The sequence below is a fragment of the Anopheles coustani genome, chromosome 2 (genome assembly GCF_943734705.1).
Source record: "Anopheles coustani chromosome 2, idAnoCousDA_361_x.2, whole genome shotgun sequence".
In the NCBI taxonomy this organism is placed as follows: Eukaryota; Metazoa; Arthropoda; class Insecta; order Diptera; family Culicidae; genus Anopheles; species Anopheles coustani.
Genome location: NC_071289.1, coordinates 16,200,990 through 16,220,717, shown reverse-complemented (window position 1 = coordinate 16,220,717; position 19,728 = coordinate 16,200,990). Strand labels below are relative to the sequence as shown.

The 19,728-nt window shown below is 45.0% G+C and overlaps 2 protein-coding genes across 5 annotated transcripts; both read left to right on the top strand.

Moving 5' to 3' along the window:
- On the top strand, positions 1-5,188 carry LOC131262224 (RING finger and SPRY domain-containing protein 1-like). The gene is made up of 6 exons (XM_058264178.1): positions 1-462; positions 3,246-3,579; positions 3,647-3,736; positions 3,810-3,927; positions 3,998-4,620; positions 4,697-5,188. The coding sequence occupies exons 1-6, from the start codon at positions 218-220 to the stop codon at positions 4,982-4,984; spliced, it is 1,698 nt and encodes a 565-aa protein (XP_058120161.1). The 5' UTR covers positions 1-217; the 3' UTR covers positions 4,985-5,188.
- A 2,380-nt stretch (positions 5,189-7,568) lies between these two features.
- On the top strand, positions 7,569-17,592 carry LOC131267587 (protein phosphatase 1B). 4 transcript variants are annotated; one of them, XM_058270496.1, is made up of 4 exons: positions 7,569-7,955; positions 8,036-9,057; positions 12,472-12,560; positions 12,623-17,592. In XM_058270496.1, the coding sequence occupies exon 4, from the start codon at positions 12,680-12,682 to the stop codon at positions 13,784-13,786; it is 1,107 nt and encodes a 368-aa protein (XP_058126479.1). In that variant the 5' UTR covers positions 7,569-7,955; positions 8,036-9,057; positions 12,472-12,560; positions 12,623-12,679; the 3' UTR covers positions 13,787-17,592. The 4 variants fall into 4 exon arrangements, with proteins under 4 accessions (XP_058126479.1, XP_058126480.1, XP_058126481.1 ...); XM_058270497.1 differs by having other exon boundaries at positions 7,569-8,104; positions 8,833-9,057; XM_058270498.1 differs by lacking the exon at positions 8,036-9,057.
- The last annotated feature ends 2,136 nt before the right edge of the window (positions 17,593-19,728 follow it).

The following is a 19,728-nucleotide window of genomic DNA, read 5'->3' as shown; positions in this document are numbered from 1 at the left end:
GTGGAGTGAAAAAGTCCTACGGAAAAGAACACACTGGCCTAGCCACAGTAGGCCACACAATGATCAATTTTGCTACATAACAGTCGACATTAGCGGCATCCCCGTCCGGCATCTACATCCGGTATCACTCAGTACGTCATCAGGCCACACACTTGTGGGCCCACCGTTTTCACCATCCATAGTAGGTTCCCTTAGTTCCGGGGCGGTCCCACCAACCATGGGTGTGTGCCTGTGCAAGGACAAGGTCGAGGAAGGATTCATCGACGACAGCAGTCGCGACTCGTACGTGGGCAATGGCAGCGACACGGGACGGCTGGCCGGAAGCGGAAACTCCGGCGGACCCAACGGAGGAACGCACGTACGCAACTGCTCCCGATCGGATCGGCAGGCAGCTTCCCTTTCCGACACCGTCGACGAGCTGGTCAAGGAAACGCTCGAGATAATCGGCACCATCGTGGACAAGTAAGTTTGACCTCCAATACCGACTCCCGACGCACGAGCTGCTGCGAGCAAACGCCGCCACCGTCGTCATAAAAATGACCGAAAGGTTGTGGTTTCTCACTGTCAGCGGGAGGAAACCGGAATTCGAAGGGTCGGAAGAGAAAGAGTTGGCACTGGGCCATAAATTAGTATAATTATCGAATGGCCCCCGGGGCATCGTCCCCTGCTCCTCGGCCGATCGATCGCAGCGGATGGAAGCAGTTTGTTTGAGTTTGAGACGAGAATTTCCTCCGCCACCACAGCAGAGGTGTTCAATCGTCATACGGGGCTAATGGTTTAAGGGTTACTCATTTACGCACCTGCATTTAACCCCCCTTACATAGCTTTAACAGTGAGAGAGAAAGAGGAGTGTGGTGATTAATACCTATGACCGTTGGGAGGCAGTGTTGTTTTGGTTTATTTTACGCTAACTTGCTTTTTTTTACAAGAATCATTGCGTACGTCGGATCTGATGGCCGGGTACCGGTCATTGCCGGTCAATTTATGATTTTGTGCTGAAGGTGTATCACTATCCAATTTTATTTATTTTGAACGCAAAAACCCGCACCGCTTTACTCACTTAAGCCTTGTCGGTTTTAAACGATTGATAAGAATAGGAAAATTAATCGGTGATTCCAAAATAACAGTAAATCGATTTGTCCCCCAAACTAGTCAAGAGATTATCAAGAGGTTTGCAAATTACGATAATTGAGTTTGATAAGTTAAAATGTAACAGATATATTTGTGCTCGAATGGCGAGTTTTGCTGCATAGATTAAACGGTGCAAGAGCTGAACCGGTAAAATCAATTTCTCATAGACTTCATTGCGTAGTTAAATGTATTCATTATTTTGCTAGGTATGCCGTAATCGCAACATCATATTGAACACGTCCACCCGACCCACTGGAAAACAAATTTCGATTTCATAAATTGATTTTCTTTTCTCCACCTTACTGCTACTTAATTCACAACGAAACTGGTGAAGCATGAAATACATCCTAATTCCACGAATGGTGAACTGAACTCTAAACGGAGTCCGCAATGCGGAAAGCAAAAGCCCAAGCATTATCTTAATCTCGGACCTGCGTTTACTAGCTTCAATATGGGATTTTTCGTTGTTCCAGTTGGTTTAGAATTCACGTTCTAAGGATGACTAACGTTGAATCCATCTTGCGATGGAACATGACGTCGCATACTCAACGGACGATACGCCACGACTTGATAAGCATATATCGGTCCAGTTGTTAAGATTGTGCGGTCGTTTGTTAAATTGTTTGAAAATTGTTAAATTGCTCTTGCGTTAATTCCCATGTCGCTAGGGTTTTATTTCCTTGGCAAAATTTTCCTTATGCGTCAACCATTTTCAAATTATGGACCAGAAAGCTATGCGGAACATGCCTTCCATTGATGGCAGGAAAACCGTCATCCAGCCCCGGCGTCCGAAACGACACGTAAAACACCTTACCGGCATGGAAAAGTGGAACTTTGTTTTGTATGTTACGACAGCACGGAAAAACGCTGAAAGCCGAGTGGGGGTCATGGCAAAACCTGCTGCGCCGCGCAGCAAACGCACCCCGTTGTCCCGTGGAGACCTAATTAATTTCCACACGAAACGTTCCCTTTCGGACACCCATCCCCAGGCCCCCCGGCCTCGATAGTGCTCTGCCTTCGTCACAGAACTTCGGAGCCACTAACTCGACAACGGGCCGGGGGTTCTTGAGTCGCGTTCTGGGGAATCACGTCAAATATGGGGCTGGGGGTTAGAACTTACAGATATTGTAGGCCCAAAAAGGCACCGGTAGGGCAGGCACATGCTTGACACTAAGAGCAGAGTGACGGTCGGAGAATTGGGGCCACGCTGGGAGTGAATACGGCATGACACACATTCGTTCTCGCACTCGCTGCTAAGGCCGCGAAAAACCTTCCATTTGTGTCATCCTCCAGCAGCAGGGGGTTGTCATCTCGTCATGTTCCTTTTTATGGCGACCTGAGCACAATCGGTCATAAAAATATTCTCAACGAAAATAATGTTTCGTAGTTCCTTGGAATGCATCTATTTACAGAACACGTAACAGTCATGTTTAAGGCGTTCGTAATAGTTTTAAATTTATGTTTGCTTCTGTTAACAGAATAATCATGTACTTAATCTATGTTTTAATTATTTTTATTCTGGCGCCGGTTTGTAATATTTGTCGATATGTTGATGTACCACCTGTAGGTATATCCAAATTGTAATATTGGAAGGTTTGCAGAACAACAAGAAGTTGCTTATCTTGTCTTTTTATTTTATAAAATCCTATCGGTTGGTTGGAATTACTTTCCTAATCCTCGCACCTGATTCGCGTGAGTACTGACCATGGTGAGGCCAACAAACGTGTTGGACAACAGTGTGACAACACACACAGATTTTACGCTTCTTCCCACACTGCCTACGGGTTAGTCACCGTTTTGTCAACCCGTCGCCTGTTGATAAAGCAGATTAACCGAGGTGTTGCTTGCAAGCGCAAACCCGAAGCGTGCCCAAAATTGTACTCACGGCTGAAAACAATATTCACTCTCATGGAACTACACGATTTTCGACCAACGCGATTGTTGTTGGTTTGAGGTTTTATCTTATTTCACATGTGGACTTCCGTCAAGAGAAACTAATGACTAATAGAACTGTACGTTAGGATACATTGAATTTGTGATTATATTTTAAATCCACTGTTTCGGATAAAATATGCAATATTCATAAACGTTTCCACCCTTTATCTTCTTGCCAGTGAACCGGAAACACCAAACTCGATGGTGTTGCTACACGATATCACCGACAAACCGACCGGCTGGATACAGCTGGTCAAGTCACTCATTCGCGTCGTACCGCTCGATAACCCGATGGGGCCGAGCGTCATAACGCTACTGCTCGACGACAGCCCGCTACCGTCGAAGGACTCCGTGCTCAAGGTGGCCGACATGATCACGCGTTCGATACGGCGGACGCCGAAGCGCGAACGCAACATGTGCGTCATATTGGGCTTTCTGGCGGAGCGGCTCGCCGGCCCGTGCAGCATCTCCGTCCTGTCGGATGTAACACTTGGCTATTTGCTCGGAAACTTGGTAAGTTTTGATCGGTTCGGTTGTTAGTTTCTTTTGATAAGATTTCTTCCTTTTTTTTCGTGCCCAGGACGAAGGGATCCATCCGGATGTGATGCTGTTTTCGTTGATTGCTTTGGAGAAGTTTGCTCAAACGAGTGAAAATAAGGTTACAATTAGGGTAGGTCGGAATTAATCTTATTGAAATGTCATTATGTCATGGAAATGACCATTTTTATATTATTTTTTTGTAGCGGAAACTGGCACTGTATCCTGAAAACCCGCTCACGCGCCTAGAAAGACACACTTCGAGCAACGACTATACGCTGCGCCAGGTTGGCTTTTGTGCCGAATGGTGTCTGGATAACTATTGTAAGGAATAGGATCTTCTTTAAGGGACATTTTTGACGCAATATCTAATCTATTTTTTTTTTTTTTGCAGTCCTCATTGAAGGTCGCGGGTACTCGTACGAGGTGGCCGACCTTAGCAACGTGAACGTGATGTTGAACACGCGGGACGTGAGCGAGTACCTGAAGATCTCCGCCGATGGGCTGGAAGCGCGCTGTGACGCTTACTCGTTCGAGAGTGTCCGCTGCACGTACCAGGTCAACGCGGGCTGCTGGTACTACGAGGTGGAGATCATCACGCCGGGCGTGATGCAGATCGGCTGGGCGACGAAGGACTCGAACTTCCTTAGCCACGAGGGCTACGGTATCGGTGATGACGCGTACTCGATCGCGTTCGACGGCTGCCGGAAGCTGATCTGGCACAAGGCGCGATCAATGCAGCACAATCTACACATCTGGACGGGTGGGTCAGTGCTCGGTTGCCTGCTGGATCTCGATACACGCCAGGTGATCTTCAGCCTGGACGGGGTCGAAGGTGAAGTGCTGACGCAACTGTTCGATTCCGCCGGTCCCCTGGATGGGTTCTTTGCGGCCGCCTCGTTTATGTCATTCCAGCAGTGTCGCTTCAACTTTGGTTCGCTACCGTTCATCTACCCACCGAAGGGTCGACCGTTCAAGAGTTTTAACGATCATGCGGTGCTTAGCGAGCAAGATAAGGTCGGAGACTCCCGCCGGAGATATCCGGAATTCCTTTGGGCATCGCTTTCAATCTATTTCTTCCGTTCATTCACAGGTCGTACTACCACGCCATCTCTTTCTGGAGCAGCTGCGCAAGCTGAGTGTCCGCGAAGACTCCTGTACGCTTTGCTTCGACATGAAGGCGACCGTGCGGATAGAACCGTGCAAGCATCGGGGTTTCTGCACGAACTGTGCTGCCCTACTGCAGTTTTGTCCGATGTGCCGGGCGGAAATCATCAGCACGGTGCAGGAGGAGGAAGTAGCCCCCGATGCCAGCCCGCACTCGGAGGAAGCGGAACCGAAGCAAATGGAAGAGCCGTCGGCACCTATAGTGAACCAATAGGACAGCGACTACTCTTTCGAGTAAATGTATCTTTTTCACGATTTTTCGTGTCACAAATCGGCATATATTAAGATGGATTTTATTTCCTTACAAAAATACCCTCGCTTCTTCCCGTTTCTGGTAGTACTGGCAAGGTAGCCAATTGTGATACTAAACTCTGTAGAGAAGAAGAGAACTAATAGAACGCACGTCGTCTCAACATTACCGTTGAGTTTCTCTCGACCTCGTTATGGCCATCGCAGGGAACAAAACAGCAAATGCAACATTTATGTACTTATAGTAAGTCCGTTTCTTGTACGTTTGGTATTACTACTTCCGTCGCTCGGTTTCTAGCCTCTTGCCGTGTCGTTTCCGGGACGTCTTCCGAACACCGTTGAATTGAACTAGAGAGAGAAAGCGCCATTTATCGATTGTTGTAGTTTTTTTGTTTTAAGGTAGCGCAGTTTGCGCGCGTATAAACCTTACAGTTTCGTTTTAGATACATATTTTACCCTTATATTTCCATACATCGATGACAATACGGATGCAAGAGCTATTGAGTCGTGTGTAACAATCAAAGTACGTAAAAATAACGCACGTCGTAACGCGATGCGAGGAGAAACGAACTCGTTAGTCTGTTAAACTAGGTTTAAGAAACGATATCATATGCAGCAACGTTCTATTTTTCTACTAATATCAATATTGTCCAAATCTACGTCGGTTACTGTTGAGTTTTGTTTGGCCCGTTTTTGCGGCCAATTGTCTGTCGTTTTCTTAGAAAGATTTTCCATGTTTGTACATTTCTGAACGAAAACGTATCACCGAACAGACCAGGTTCATAAGTTTCTACCGTGCACATGTTAGTTTGTGCCGAGCGACAGCCTAGTGGTCGATGTGCACACTCAGTTTGACGAGTTGCGCACAATTTTTCAGCTAGTAACTTTTGCACGGCCTACACCATCTAGATTGATAGATTGTCTAATGTTGCAGGCACTGGCCGTTGGCTAAAGAAAAATGGATTTGAATGTAAAAGGATTTAGTAGCATTAAAAGGATTTAGTCCGATGCATCAGGCACGCGTGAAATGATGTAGCAAAGGAGGACCGATTGTGAGTAGAGTAACAAAATACGACTGATATATTTTTGTACGCGCAAAAATAGACCATATGTAAATAGTAGCAAACCATATGTAATCATTGAAAGTGGAAAAATTTATACGTTGGGCGTAAGAAGAGACAAAACACAACAAAAATATATGAGAGAAGAAATTGATGTTCTTTAATTTTTTTCCCCGATTCCGCATCCGACATCTTACTTATCCGAGTAATTTTTCCACGCTTGTACACTAGTGATAGATTACATTTTACCTCGCATAAATGTTGTTAATTTATGTGCAGCTCTAAAGTGTGTGCAGTGGCATACAAATGAGAAATTATTTCTTTTGAAAAGCCGCTTTGTAAAGGTTTCCTTTCATTCCGTTGGATACTAAATTCAAGTGGAAACATTTACCGTTCCTTCGATTCGCTCTTCATCTTGATGCGTCAAAGAAACAATAAAATGAGATTACAAAATACAATCAATTTTATGGTTTCGATTCACAGAATCCAAATGATGCTATAGTCTCCAGGTAGTCCCATATGAATTTGCAATTTTGTCTCAATTTCTATTGCCATCGATGGTTCACTGATCATTTGAATTTGCTGCCCGCTGAACTCCCCTACCCCTGTCTATAGACACGAAAAGGTTTCGGTTATCCTGGGCTAGGTTCGATGTGTTTGGAACGGACCCAACAGGTTTGACGAAATATGTTCATCAAGCCATCAAGCATTGTGTTAAATTATGTACAGTAGATATCCGACAATATAAATAAAAGATAAAAGATAAATTTGACAGTAGATTGGGTATGATTTGGGCTATGATACATGTACACAAGAACTCGATCTCTTAACTCCTAGTATAACCTATGTGTCAAGCAATGTTTGAGATACGCGGATTTCTCTGGTCCCCATTATCCGCGTAAGTCGGATATCGACTGTACATTGTCTCTAGATCGAATAGTTATGTGACTAATTCGACTCAAATCATTGTGTGTCGATTCAAACAGTTTAGGATTAAGTCAGAATCGAATCAAATCGAGTCCCAAGCCCACGGTTAATGAATAGACCAGGGGTCTCCAAACTTTTTTTTTTAACGCGTGCCGCATTGGGTGGAATAACCGTAGCGTTAGGCCACATTTACCCAAGGAGGAGAGGGTCTCGTGGGCCGCATGCGGGCCTTTGTCCAAAAAATCTTTACCGCGTGACTACATTAGGCGTACCATACCAAAAAACTGGTGCGGCCCAGGTGGTAAAAACCGTTTTTTCTCTCTTTCTAGCGCACCATCGGCTCTGGTACGCTGTCACTCGACCGTACCAAGTTTTTGGTATGGTACGCCTAATGTGGTCACGCGGTTAGAATCTGTCAGATGGGATTCGAATCTATAGAATCCGTCAAATGGGATTCGAATCTTTGGAATCCCTCTAGGGATCGAATCTTCGAATCTTCCGAATCCCGATTCTGCCAACACTAGTGCGATGTGATGGGAAAAAGCGTTTCTTCGTAGCTCGCGATTTTGGCGGCGACAAAAGCGTACCCGAACGACATTTCTCAGCGTATACTATGTTCGTCCTGCGGACTTCTAGTTTTAGAACTTAAAATTTTGTTCGTTTGCAGATCTTTGCTGCACGTGCAGGTATCAAGCTTTCGGACGGTGGATATTCGCTACAACGGAGGAAGGAAAATCGATTGACAATTGATGCGTCGCCTTTTGCAAATCGAAAAAGAAAAGTGTACGCACCGCAACCGCAACCGGAGCCTTTCAGCCTCCGTTCTTGGTTCGAAGCGACTCCGCAAATTTGCCACCGCCAATCTTCAGTGGCCATCGTCCAGCAAATGAAGTGTGTATCATTCGGCAGCCGGCCTCGTTTGGCTTGTTGAAACTGGGAGGAACAAAGGTGACAAAACCCAGCAATTCTACTCCAGGCAGAGGTTGCGTACGCCTCGGGAGCAAAATCGTTTAAAACTCTATCTGTAGCCCATGTGATCTCGGACGGGCAGCATCCATACTCCCATCCGTTATGCAGCAACAAAGCCGATGTTGGAGGTAACAATCTATCCACGTCGGAACAGTGACTCGAACAGCTCGTTTGGGTGGAACACGATTGTATAAAACATCGTAAAGTGACAGTGGCTCAAGAAGAAAAAGCACAAACCCACAACAACAAGTGTTTAACCGGAATATAAACTAAGTAACGTAAACTTATCAGACCAAAACTTGATGTAACAGCCACTCGGCAGGGCACTTACTGTTTGTGTGTGTGAGCACAAGTTGTGTGATAAAGTTTGTCAGTTCGGCTACGCAATCACTCGATGCATAGTGTTGAGCAAGGACGAAGGACTGTGACGCTTATGAGATGAATCGAGCGTAGTGTACCGTGCATTCGGTGTCCTGTGTTATTCTTTTTTTTGTTTTATCCATGTTGTTGTTGTGTAGTGTACGTAACCGCTGTGACAGAGTATTGTAATTGTAGCAAAGAAGGCGACCGTGGTGTGTTGTGTTGTGCTGTTGCCTCTTGGGGTCAAACTTAACGAGCGAGCAATTACGGAGATCGTCAGACCCTATCGATAGCCAGAGAAGTAGTGTGTAGTGCATTGTAAGGAACGACGTTAACCTAAAAAGCTCGCCAAAGCCCACGTTATCAATGGTGAAGACGACGACGACGATAACAATCCTCATGTTGTAAATGTGAATTTGTGGTGTGCCAGCAGTCCCTGTCAAAGAAGCAATAGTAAATCTGTCAGCGCGCGAACCTAACCAATCACCGTTTTTAGGGAAACCATCGGGATTTGGAGGAAGCACGTTCCGGATGTGTTTGAAGGGCTCAGAAGATCTTGTTTGTTTTGCCAAATCGTTGGCACCAAACGGGACAACCATAAGCACCCGTGCAACTACGCCAGCAGTACAATAATTGGAAGGAACGGTGCGGTGCAGCGGCCTATCCAGTGGGCCTTGTGGAGTTGCAGCAAACCTAACCGAAGGCGTTTGTCTATACATAAGTAAGTCTGACGAAGCGACGAGAAGGCGGCCCCTTTTGAAGGACTACCGATGAGAAACATGTCGTGCGGGTGATTGCAATCCCGGCGCCTTGAAAGTATACCCCACGAAACGATCGATTGGTTGCTGTCCTTATGAATCACGCTCGGTTTGATATGTATCACTGGCAGTTATTATCCTTTCCCTGGATAACGTACGCTGGATGTAACGATAGCCGGCAATCGGTGGGGCAACGCCATTTAATCATCGACGCCAATGCCATTTGGACATTTACTCCGAGTCTTGTTCTGCTCAGCTGTTCTGTTTTTTTGTATCGAAACCTAAGCATGATTTTGTTGCATCTCAGTAGGCCATCGTAAGCTACAAGCTCACCTACTTTGATGTGCAATCCGTGTTCAAATAAGATGGTGGCGATGACCCCTAGAGCGAGAGAACTTTGTTTATTTCTAAACACTGGCGGAACAGCGAAATCTACGCGCTCGCCAGCGTAGGAACAATAAACCAGCGGGGAATGGAAACGTTTTAGAGAAGAGGTCACGGTGGGGGTTTATTTCGGAACCATAACAACCGATTCGAGCAATTCAATAGCTTTCCGTGCACTACGGGGAGAAGGAGGTTCGATTCGTGCCGTCCGTGAGTGAATGGTTTTCCCATCATCATCATGGCCACAATCCTTTCCCGGCCCACACCGTGAGCCACCCTTGAATCCTTTCTTCTCCCTTAGACCCCTTGACGCTTCGGTTGTTACACGAATTTTTCCGACAGAAACAACTTTGTTTAGTTGACCCCTTTCTTTCTCCCTCACACGGGGCGCGGAAGTGCACCATCAGCGTCGTAGTATATTGCCGTGACTCACCGGAACCGCCAAGAGGTGGTAGAATTTTTCGTGACAAAGTGCATTCAAGGTAGCGTTGTCATAGTGTACAAAATTAGCTTTGTTTAACAGAATAAGGACTGTATGAATTTATCGGGTCCATAATATTTCTTTTTATCCACTTTGAGTACTGAAGTCATCGAACATCAGCGAAAACTGAACTAAACCACACTGGGGTGTAAATTCAATTAAAACCATTCCACATTTCGAAGTCGAAATTTTTTGTTGTTTTTTCCCCCAGCTTGAAATAACGTCATTCAGTACCGGTTGATGATTATGATGATGATGATGTGTGCCAGAGACAGCAAAAGTGCACTTGCACCTCTTGGAAACGATGCGCGGGGATGACTGGGTAAAACTTTTCATTGATAGACCGAAGGAGCCGAAATGTAGGTCACATCGGGACATGCATGACGAGAGTGACAATTCATTCATGCAGCCGGTCAGCAGCAGGATCATTGATTCATTGCCCGGGAACGCACGTACGGTGGGAAGTGTCCTCTAAACAGGACTGTGGTGGAAGCCTCTGACATTATCAGCCATCAGCAGCCAGCAAACGGAGATCCATCGCATGGTGGCGGTGTGAAATTATGTCCTTTTTTTATTGCATTGCTCCCAGATCCTCGAGCATCGAATAGGACAAGCAGTTCACTGGATTAAAAGCCTTGGTCGGGATATCAGCGGGCTCGAGCCATCATCATGTCGTGGCGTGTCGAAGATGTGCAATAAATAGCAAGGATAATCCGTTTCACCGCCACACATTGACATCTTCTGGAGAAAAATCGTTGGCTCCCAGGGTCGAATCGATGTGGAAAGCAATCTAGGAATGCCTTTATTTGTGTGCATTTGCCTTCGTTCGACGGGCAATTTAGTTAGTTTGCTTACAAGCATGGTATAAGGGCATGCTATTGTAATTGTAAGGAAACGAACAGAGATTGGAAACGGACATGGCAACGACGTGGGGTCACGGCGGGGTTTACTGTTTGCACCTATAAATCGGTTGCGAATATGTTCGCGGGTACGCAAGGCAATTTAAAAATAATCTTTTTTAAATTATTTAACAATGGATGGCAATTGGTGTGCTATACCGCATATGCAGGGGTCGGTGGTCCCCACAAGGGTGCCGATTCGTTGGGTGAAAGAGGAAAGTGAGTAGCAGCAATTTCCCGGTCCTAGAACGGATGGTTCAGCACCACCACACCATACACTATTTATAGTGATGCACAAGTGAGACGCGCGATTTTTAATTGAATTGTGTGTAAACATAAACCCGAAGCTTTTTATGTGCTTCCCGCGTGCTGCTCGGGGGCCGATCCCGTGTCCTCTGCACTTCGCCCAAATGAGCCACGCGAACCGTAGCACGCCGCCGAGCGGTGGACAAATAATTTCATTTGGGACTGCGGGAAGGGCGTATCGGAAATATGAATATGTTTTTATATCGATGACCTTTTAATATTTTCCTGGTTGTAAGTGACTTCCTACGTTAAACACTTTTTTTGTTGACTTAAACATACATATTTATATCGGTGCATTCTGTCACAGTCCTATGATTAGTGTTTGCTAGGAATAGTTAAGTTTTGAAATATTGCGAATCGTCAACAAATGTTTTACCTTAACCGGAACCAGGACGGGTCATTCCGTCCCGGTTAGGGCTTAAGCGACGATACGAAAACGACGTTAACGAGACGAAACATAACAACGGAGATGAGCGGAGATTATTCTAGATTTATGTGTGAATCATTGATCTCGAAGATATCTTTAAGTTGGGAGATTGTTCATGCTGTTTTGGAGAGTGATGAATATCTTCTAGCTGGGTCCCCAACAAGTTCCTTAAAGTATTCAACAAATGAGTGAAGGGCAACGTTAGTCCGATGTCCTTTGTAGCTTTTCGCTGCATGTGTTTAATACTAATGTAATAATGGAATTGGTTTGGGCATGAAAAAAAAAAAACATTTGTTTCTTATCATTCTTGCCACCACTCGCTCGCTCACTTTTCCCCACCGGATTCGATCGATTCCTTATCGACTTATCACACGCGCCGACGCTCCACCGTGAGCCTGCAATTGTGCCGATGGCGGGTTTAGGATCATAACCACCACAAATCTTTCCCCCTATCTCTTACTTATCTCTTGCTCGTATCCCAATTTCAGGGGGCCTCATTCTAGATGTGCACGGAGCAGAGGAGAAAAAAAAACGCTCACGGAGGTGTGAACATGTATGAAGAAGAAGAGCAGAAAACGATAGTAAAACGCACCAAACCATGAGATCATGGTTATTTTTAGCACGAAAGCCACGCGGCATTACCCGAACACCCCCGGGTATCCCACCGTTTCGCCGATATGTTGCGCGCAAAAAACGTGGCCTAAGCTGGGTGCGCGGGAAAGTCGATTCGCTTGTACTTTTTCTTAATTACCCATCTTCGAAGACGCGGAGGATTTTTTAATCTAAACCTCGCATTTCCCATACGCCGTCCTGCGTTATCATCATCCGCAAACATGTGGTGTTTCGATGTTATTGAATGCTATTTCGTCTTTACTTTCAGATCGTTGACCCTGGCGAGCGATTTGGAGAGAAACAAATAGGAATTGGCACAAAGGCACATTTGCATCGTACGGATTTTTCCGATTGAGAGTAAGTGTTACCTTGGTTGATGGAGCAACTAACAAAGTTAATGGTTTCTTTTCCACTTGCAGACGAAGGACGTCGTCCGTTATTGACATAGTAAGCCACATCTAGCCGGCAGTAGAAAGATGGGTGCCTTTTTGGAGAAGCCGATGACGGCTAAACACAACGAGCATGGCGAGGGCAATGGGCTCCGCTTCGGTGTCGGCTCAATGCAAGGCTGGCGGTGCGAGATGGAGGACGCGTACCACGCCAAGACAGGGCTGGGCGAACGTTTGGAGGACTGGAACTACTTCGCCGTGTTCGATGGGCACGCGGGTGACAACGTGGCGAAGCATTGCGCGGCCAACCTACTGCAGGGTATTATCAGCACAACGGAGTTCAGCAACAATGACATCACGCGAGGCATACACGCCGGTTTCCTGCAGCTGGACGCGTCGATGCGTGACATTCCGGAGCTGGCGTCCGGCATGGACAAGTCGGGCACGACGGCCGTGTGTGCGTTCATTTCCAGCCAGCACCTGTACGTGGCCAACTGTGGCGATTCGCGAGCCGTCCTCTGTCAGCACGGCCAGCCCGTGTTCACCACGCAGGACCACAAGCCGATTCTGCCCGGCGAGAAGGAGCGCATACAGAACGCGGGCGGCTCGGTGATGGTGCAGCGGGTGAATGGCAGTCTGGCGGTAAGCCGTGCACTTGGCGACTACGACTACAAGAACGTATCGGCGCTCGGGCAGTGTGAGCAACTGGTCTCACCCGAACCGGAGATCTTCTGCCGCGATCGAGATCCGGCCGACGAGTTTCTGGTGCTGGCGTGCGATGGCGTTTGGGACGTGATGAGCAACGCCGAGCTGTGCCAGTTCGTGCACAGCCGCTTTCAGCTATCGGATAACTTGGTGGAGGTGGCAAACCAGGTGATCGATACCTGTCTGCACAAGGGCAGCCGCGACAATATGAGTATCATCATCATCGCGTTCCCGGGGGCACCTACGCCCAGCGAGGAGGCCCAGCGGCGTGAGGAAGCGGTCGAGGCGCACCTACGCCAGCGCATCCAGACGATCCTGGCCGAAATGAGTGAGATCGAGTACGGTGAGCTGCTAAAGCAGCTCGCCAGCGAGGACATTCCGGATCTGCCACCCGGCGGCGGGTTGCATGCCAAGTGTTCCTTCGTAGCGAGCGTGTTTAAGGAGCTACACCCGAAGCTGGCTGATACGTGCGAATTGGGGAACTATTAGGGGCCCACTCGCCCGCAGGTCGCTTTCAGTAGCATTATTGATAAGTTTAACGTACTTTAAAGGAGAACAAATTACAGAGGATCGATTGTGGGAAACCGATCTGGAAATGTTGAAAGTCAATGGTAGACGTAACGAAGAAAGACAATTCGCTGGTCTTCGCAACTACAGCTATGAATTCTTTCGCTCATCCATTGGGCAGCGCGAAGACAAAAAAGGAACCAGATCGCTAACGTTTCCCTCGCGGGGTTGTTTTTACCCTTCAGATCGCGTAATTTTCCACAACAATTTCAACTACGATTTTTGTACATACATTCTGCACCCCCCCAGCAATGTTTCCCGCGTGTGGTGATATCCCTCCCCGCGCCACCATGTCTGGTGTCACAGTCATGCCTATCAAAGGAACCGAAACCCGAACAGAAAACAGCACACTGAAGCCGTATTTTCTTCTCTTGTTTTTTCTTCTTCTGTCGGTCGATTGTCGTGGAAAATTTCAGCAAATTCCAAAGGACGAAAGGGAACTACAGTAATCTATTAGCCATTACATTTTACCATCCCGAACAAAAACAACATTCACACAACATTCACAGAGATTGTAGTAGAGTAGCTAATAAGGCTGTGTTACAAACATTGTTGCTGTTTAAAATGGGAGACAAACATAAAAGAAAAAAAAAATTGGAAGAAACAGAGACCCGGGAGTGAATAGATTATTTTTTTAAGGAATCCGCAAACAACAGGAACAACCATTCTAGTTTGTCTTCGAATATAAATATATATATAAATGGGTGCCAAGACGCGAAGCGCGACTCTGTGTCGGGATGGAACTGTTAGCACGGGACACACATCATACATACATGCAGTGTACAGAGCAACAGCAGCAGGTACCATTTTTCGTAAGCACCTTAAAATAAACCTCCCCATAATCGATGTGTACTAATGATGAGGATAATGATGGTGATAAAAGTTATGCAAAAAGTGCGACGCGAGTCTGCACTATCAGAAAAGGGTATCCACCCAAACCAGCAAGAAAAACACCGTCGAATGAACCGATATTGAACGATTATTTAATTGAATATTAATATAATTAATCCTAATTATTATTAATTAATTAACATGTCTTATACAAAACTACAAGCATACATTACGGGACTGAAAATGACCGCAAGAAGTATAGCATCTTTTACTTTCCAGAACGGATCTAATCGAACCCTGCCTTGTAAATGTCCTTCGAACGATTCTATCGCATTCTCCCCCCCCGTTACTCGTACCATTCTTACGTTCTGTTTCGTTTTGATTTAGAAAGGTTAGGATAGCGTTTAGTTGGTTCTAATGTGTGTTGTGATAGCGCTAGAATGGAGCTCACAAATGTTTCACATTTTCAACACATGCCATTATCAGACTCGGAAGAATGGCAAATTATTTGTTCGATGTGGCACAACGCGAGGCTAATGTGAAAGCCTGCAATGCACCAACGAAAAAAGAAGAAGAGCCCATTTGACACACTCGCAAAAACATAAATACAACACACTCAAATAAACAAAAGACAACTTAACTGTTAAGTGCGAAAAACCAAGAAGGGTTAACGGGTGTTATGGTAATGCTAATATAAAACACCGCCGTACAGCGTACAATATTTTCGTCCCGATTGCCGTTTGTGTTTTGTTTTTTTAGGAGAAATTTTGTGATATATGATACAAAATGGAGATGTAAAAAAAACGTAAACAAAATGACGACAAAGAACTAAGGAACAATTGGTCATCACCAGTACCTTAACGTATCGAGAAAGAAGATTACATTATAATTATTTTGGTGAAAACAACCCTTCTAACATACATTCCATACGATCTAAATCAACTGCAATGAACTGCATTCTTGCCCACAGAATGAAATGAACGCATCGTAATCGTTCTCCTATTCAAACTGGCACATGATCAGGAACAAATGTTAAGGCATTCAAACAGAAGGGAAAGAATCAAATTTCACAGAAATCTCAGACTATGTCAGTCTGATAAAATAATCGATATAAAATATGCCAGCAAAATAGAGGAGTTTTACTTTAACCGTTGAACGAATCCAACTTGGTCAGTTCAGATAAAATTATTTTGGATTTCTTTTTTCCTCTCTCTACACCCCTTTCCTTGTCTATTTCTTATTTTCTCTAACCTAAGGATATCATTACATCCCGCCCTCTCGCCTCGTTCTAGTTTCTTTAAATGATGTAATGCCGCATTGGTGTAGGTTATATCTTTAACATGGTTTCTACATACACGGTGGTCACGTGGAACAACTCACAAACGTTTGTGTCGACAAATGTGACGTAGGCTTGACTTTACAAACATTTTATGTTCTTGTTTTACCAATGCCGAGCTGTATCTGGAGTTGCCATCCAAAAGCGTTTGCCCTTACGGGGGAAACATGGAGTGAGTAGCATTAGACGGAGGAACTTTGGGCGCAAATCACACATCATCCAGCTCTATTGTAGCGCGGATTGGTGGGGCTTAGGGTCTTAGACATAAAAGTGAATCATTATTGGCAACCAATGTGTACAGATGTGTATAGACAATTTAAACAAAGTAAACAGTCTCCCCTAACTTTAAATGCATTGCCTCATTGTAAGAAAACATTGCATTAGAAGCAGCGATCCTGATGCTTTGGGGTCCTTAGCTGTTGTTCCATGTGCGTTGGTACGAGAAGGAAAAACTGAGACAAATGAAAACGCTTCCCCCCGGTGCGACACGACGCGTATCGGCACACCTTTCCAGTGCAGGATGTGTCCTAGATGTGTCGTGGTTCAGGAACAGCGGCGGATGAAACGCTCGCCCAATGAATTAGAATATAGCACAATTGTATCATTCAAGGACGGTGAGTTACATATTGGACGGAAGGTAGACACTAAAATCAGCATATGAAAAGATAACGAAAAACGATTCCTATATGCATCTAGAGTTTGGTCCATGTGTGTACTGTTGCTTGCGTAAACTTGCATATGAAAGTTTTCTGCCAAATAATGAGCATAGTTATTACAATAAACGTACATATATACATATTAGGGGCAGTTACGCTCGGGCCATTCCATTACGTGCTACACAGTCCAAAAAGAAAAACAAGCTATGACGACCCGGACGCTTCAAACCGGGATTCGATGCCCGAGACAAAGGGAGGAAATGCGCATCCTTGTTTTTCTCGTCCTCGGGGAAAAATTTGTAAAAGTGCACATTTTGGTACAATGAGAAAGTAAATCAAAATAAGAGGGGTCGGCACATTCACGGCGAGGGCTACACAAACAAGATGTAGAACCGTATACGTAGCAGAATATATCATCCGTAAATACCCCACTTTGATGTTTTACTGTACAACAACAACAACAACAACAACAACCGGAGGCAGGCAAATAGGAAAGCTGATGAAAGTAAGAGTATGAAAGGGAGAAGTCACTTAAAGTAAACGGAAACAAACTCCTGAGCTTGACGAAACTATTTTTTGCAGAATGTGTAACCGAAACAAGAAAGGAAAAGTACATTCTGGAAATCAAAAGAAAGGAAGCGTACTATATGTAACATGATCAATGAGATGGAAAGTTTGTGAAGGAAAAGAGAAATTAACAACCCTTATCAGCAAACACGAAACCCGCTTCACGTGACGATGGGTTATGATGGAGTCAAAAGTATGGTGAGAAAAAAAAAGGAAAACACAACCAGCAACATAAAGAAGAAACACACATACTTAGACACACATGTACATGAAGCGAAAGCAAAAAAATAGAGTTGGTGTTTTATTGCTAGAAACCGTTTGAAAATCCGTCTTTGGCTCTTCAGTCTGTGTACTCGAATATCACAAAACTGTATGTTCCTACGGTCCCTGGTGTAAATAACCCTACAATGAAGGTGTGAATAATGTGTCCAAACGGTACAAGTGATAAGCTAAAATTATGCTCCTCTGATAGAATTGTCTAAAAAAAAGCAAAAAAAATCAACACGATGGTGAAATTTTGGGAAACATTGAATGTTTTCGGAAGTAACCTTATGGCTCGCTGCGTTCGTTTGGTGGCAGACGAAAAGTTCCTTTCGGCAAATCATCTCGTGAGCCGTAAAAGAAAATCGGTGTACAGTGAAACAAGTCATGGATCACAATCGAATAGTAACGATTTTTGGTGTGGCGTTTTGTTGGTTCGTTTTGGTTGGCAGTGCTTGCTGTGATTCAACTTTCAAAGGGCCAACCCATACGAATGCGATCCAGGATGAAGGAAACTCAACGATAGCAAAGAATTCGAACGGCCTACACTTGGACATTAACGCGTTTCGTGTGACGGCGGATTTTATCCTTCGACTGAACGAACTGATCAAAAGTCTTGCCATGTTTGCTTTGGAAGGATCACTTGATACCCGCACCGCACTCAACATGGCACAGGACGAGTGGAATCGAACGGAGCGTATATTGACCGATCTAGTGGAAACGACCCAGGGGAACAATGCAACGGTGGGCACGTTGCGCGAATCTCTGGACACGATTCGATTGGAAAAGATAAAATTAATTTCCCTAGGAAGAGTGCTCGACAGGCGTATCTCAACCGCCGAGATGGATGAATCGAACGCTGTTGTAGAGGAGCTTCCACTTTCGCTTATCCTGCATCCGAGCATTGCAGGACTGACACAGGTATCCGCGGATCTCCTGCGATCGCTAGATCACAGCGGAGGCAAACAGTTCCGGCAACATCCGAGATCATCAGTAACGGCGCCTTCAGTAGAAGAGTTCAATACTGGATTCAGTCGCAAAGTCAGAGAAACCAAACGAATCTTCGTAGCCGAGATTAAACAAATGCTACGACGCATAAAGGCACGCTTGTCGGTGCTGCCAGATTCGGAAGAGCTTACCCATTACGTAGATAAAATCACCGAAACGATCAAGACGTTTTTGCATGACATAATAGTGCACTTAACGATAGCTTCAAAGGACGTTACTGGCGTGATGGGTGACGCAGCCACGATGGTAGATCATAATTTAAGCATTGGGTTGAGTCACTTGTTCCAAAAAGCGACCAAAGCCGGGCACTTTAATTTTCTCGAATTGTGTTTGACGCGGTACGTGTACAAGTACTATGATCAGTCGCAAGCGCTGGCTAAATTACTTTACTGTGGTCAACCAGAATTGGCCACCTTGGAGTACCTAGTGACAGTGGCCGCACCAATCCTGGAGCGAGCGGTGATCACCGATAGTAGCGTCGTTCAGATGGCAGTTATCTGTTCAGCGGGATCAACTTCCTGCATGGATGAAGTAAGTTTTCATGTTTAGCATGACTTACAGTTACAATTCTAATACAAAAAACTTAATTCTTATTATTACAGTTCAAAACATCGTTGGATTTGCAAGCGTCATCTGTACAGGACCGTTACGATGCTTTTTTTCATTTAATACAGTTAGAACTTGATTCCATGTTCGCAAGGGTTACGGTATGCAGTCACGCTACTGCGTTTGAAATAGAAACATTTGGTACGAATACTAAAAAGAATTTTAAAGGTTGTTTAGGCAATGGTAAAATTAACTAAATTAGCTAATTTCTATTTTTATCGCAACACATTTGTAATTACTTTTGGTATAATAAATAAAGAAGTTTGAAAATAGCGAATCACGGGAATCACGGGAAATGTGAGATCTGTGATGTTCTTATGATTGTGACTCACAATAAGGTATACATTAGGTACTTAACTGGCACTGGAAAATACCTACAAATGGCATGAGCATCGGAAAATATCTACGAAGTAGAAAGTAGAATAAGCTTATGCGAAAAGCATATGCTACTATTAGGTTGCCTATTCCAACATCACCACCGTGTAAGTTTTAAGCATGCGACTTTAAACACAATGTACGAATGACAGTCTCGATATTTCACAGACGAAACCACTTCGACATAAATATCACAACACAAGACGGTATCCGAACAAGTTCAG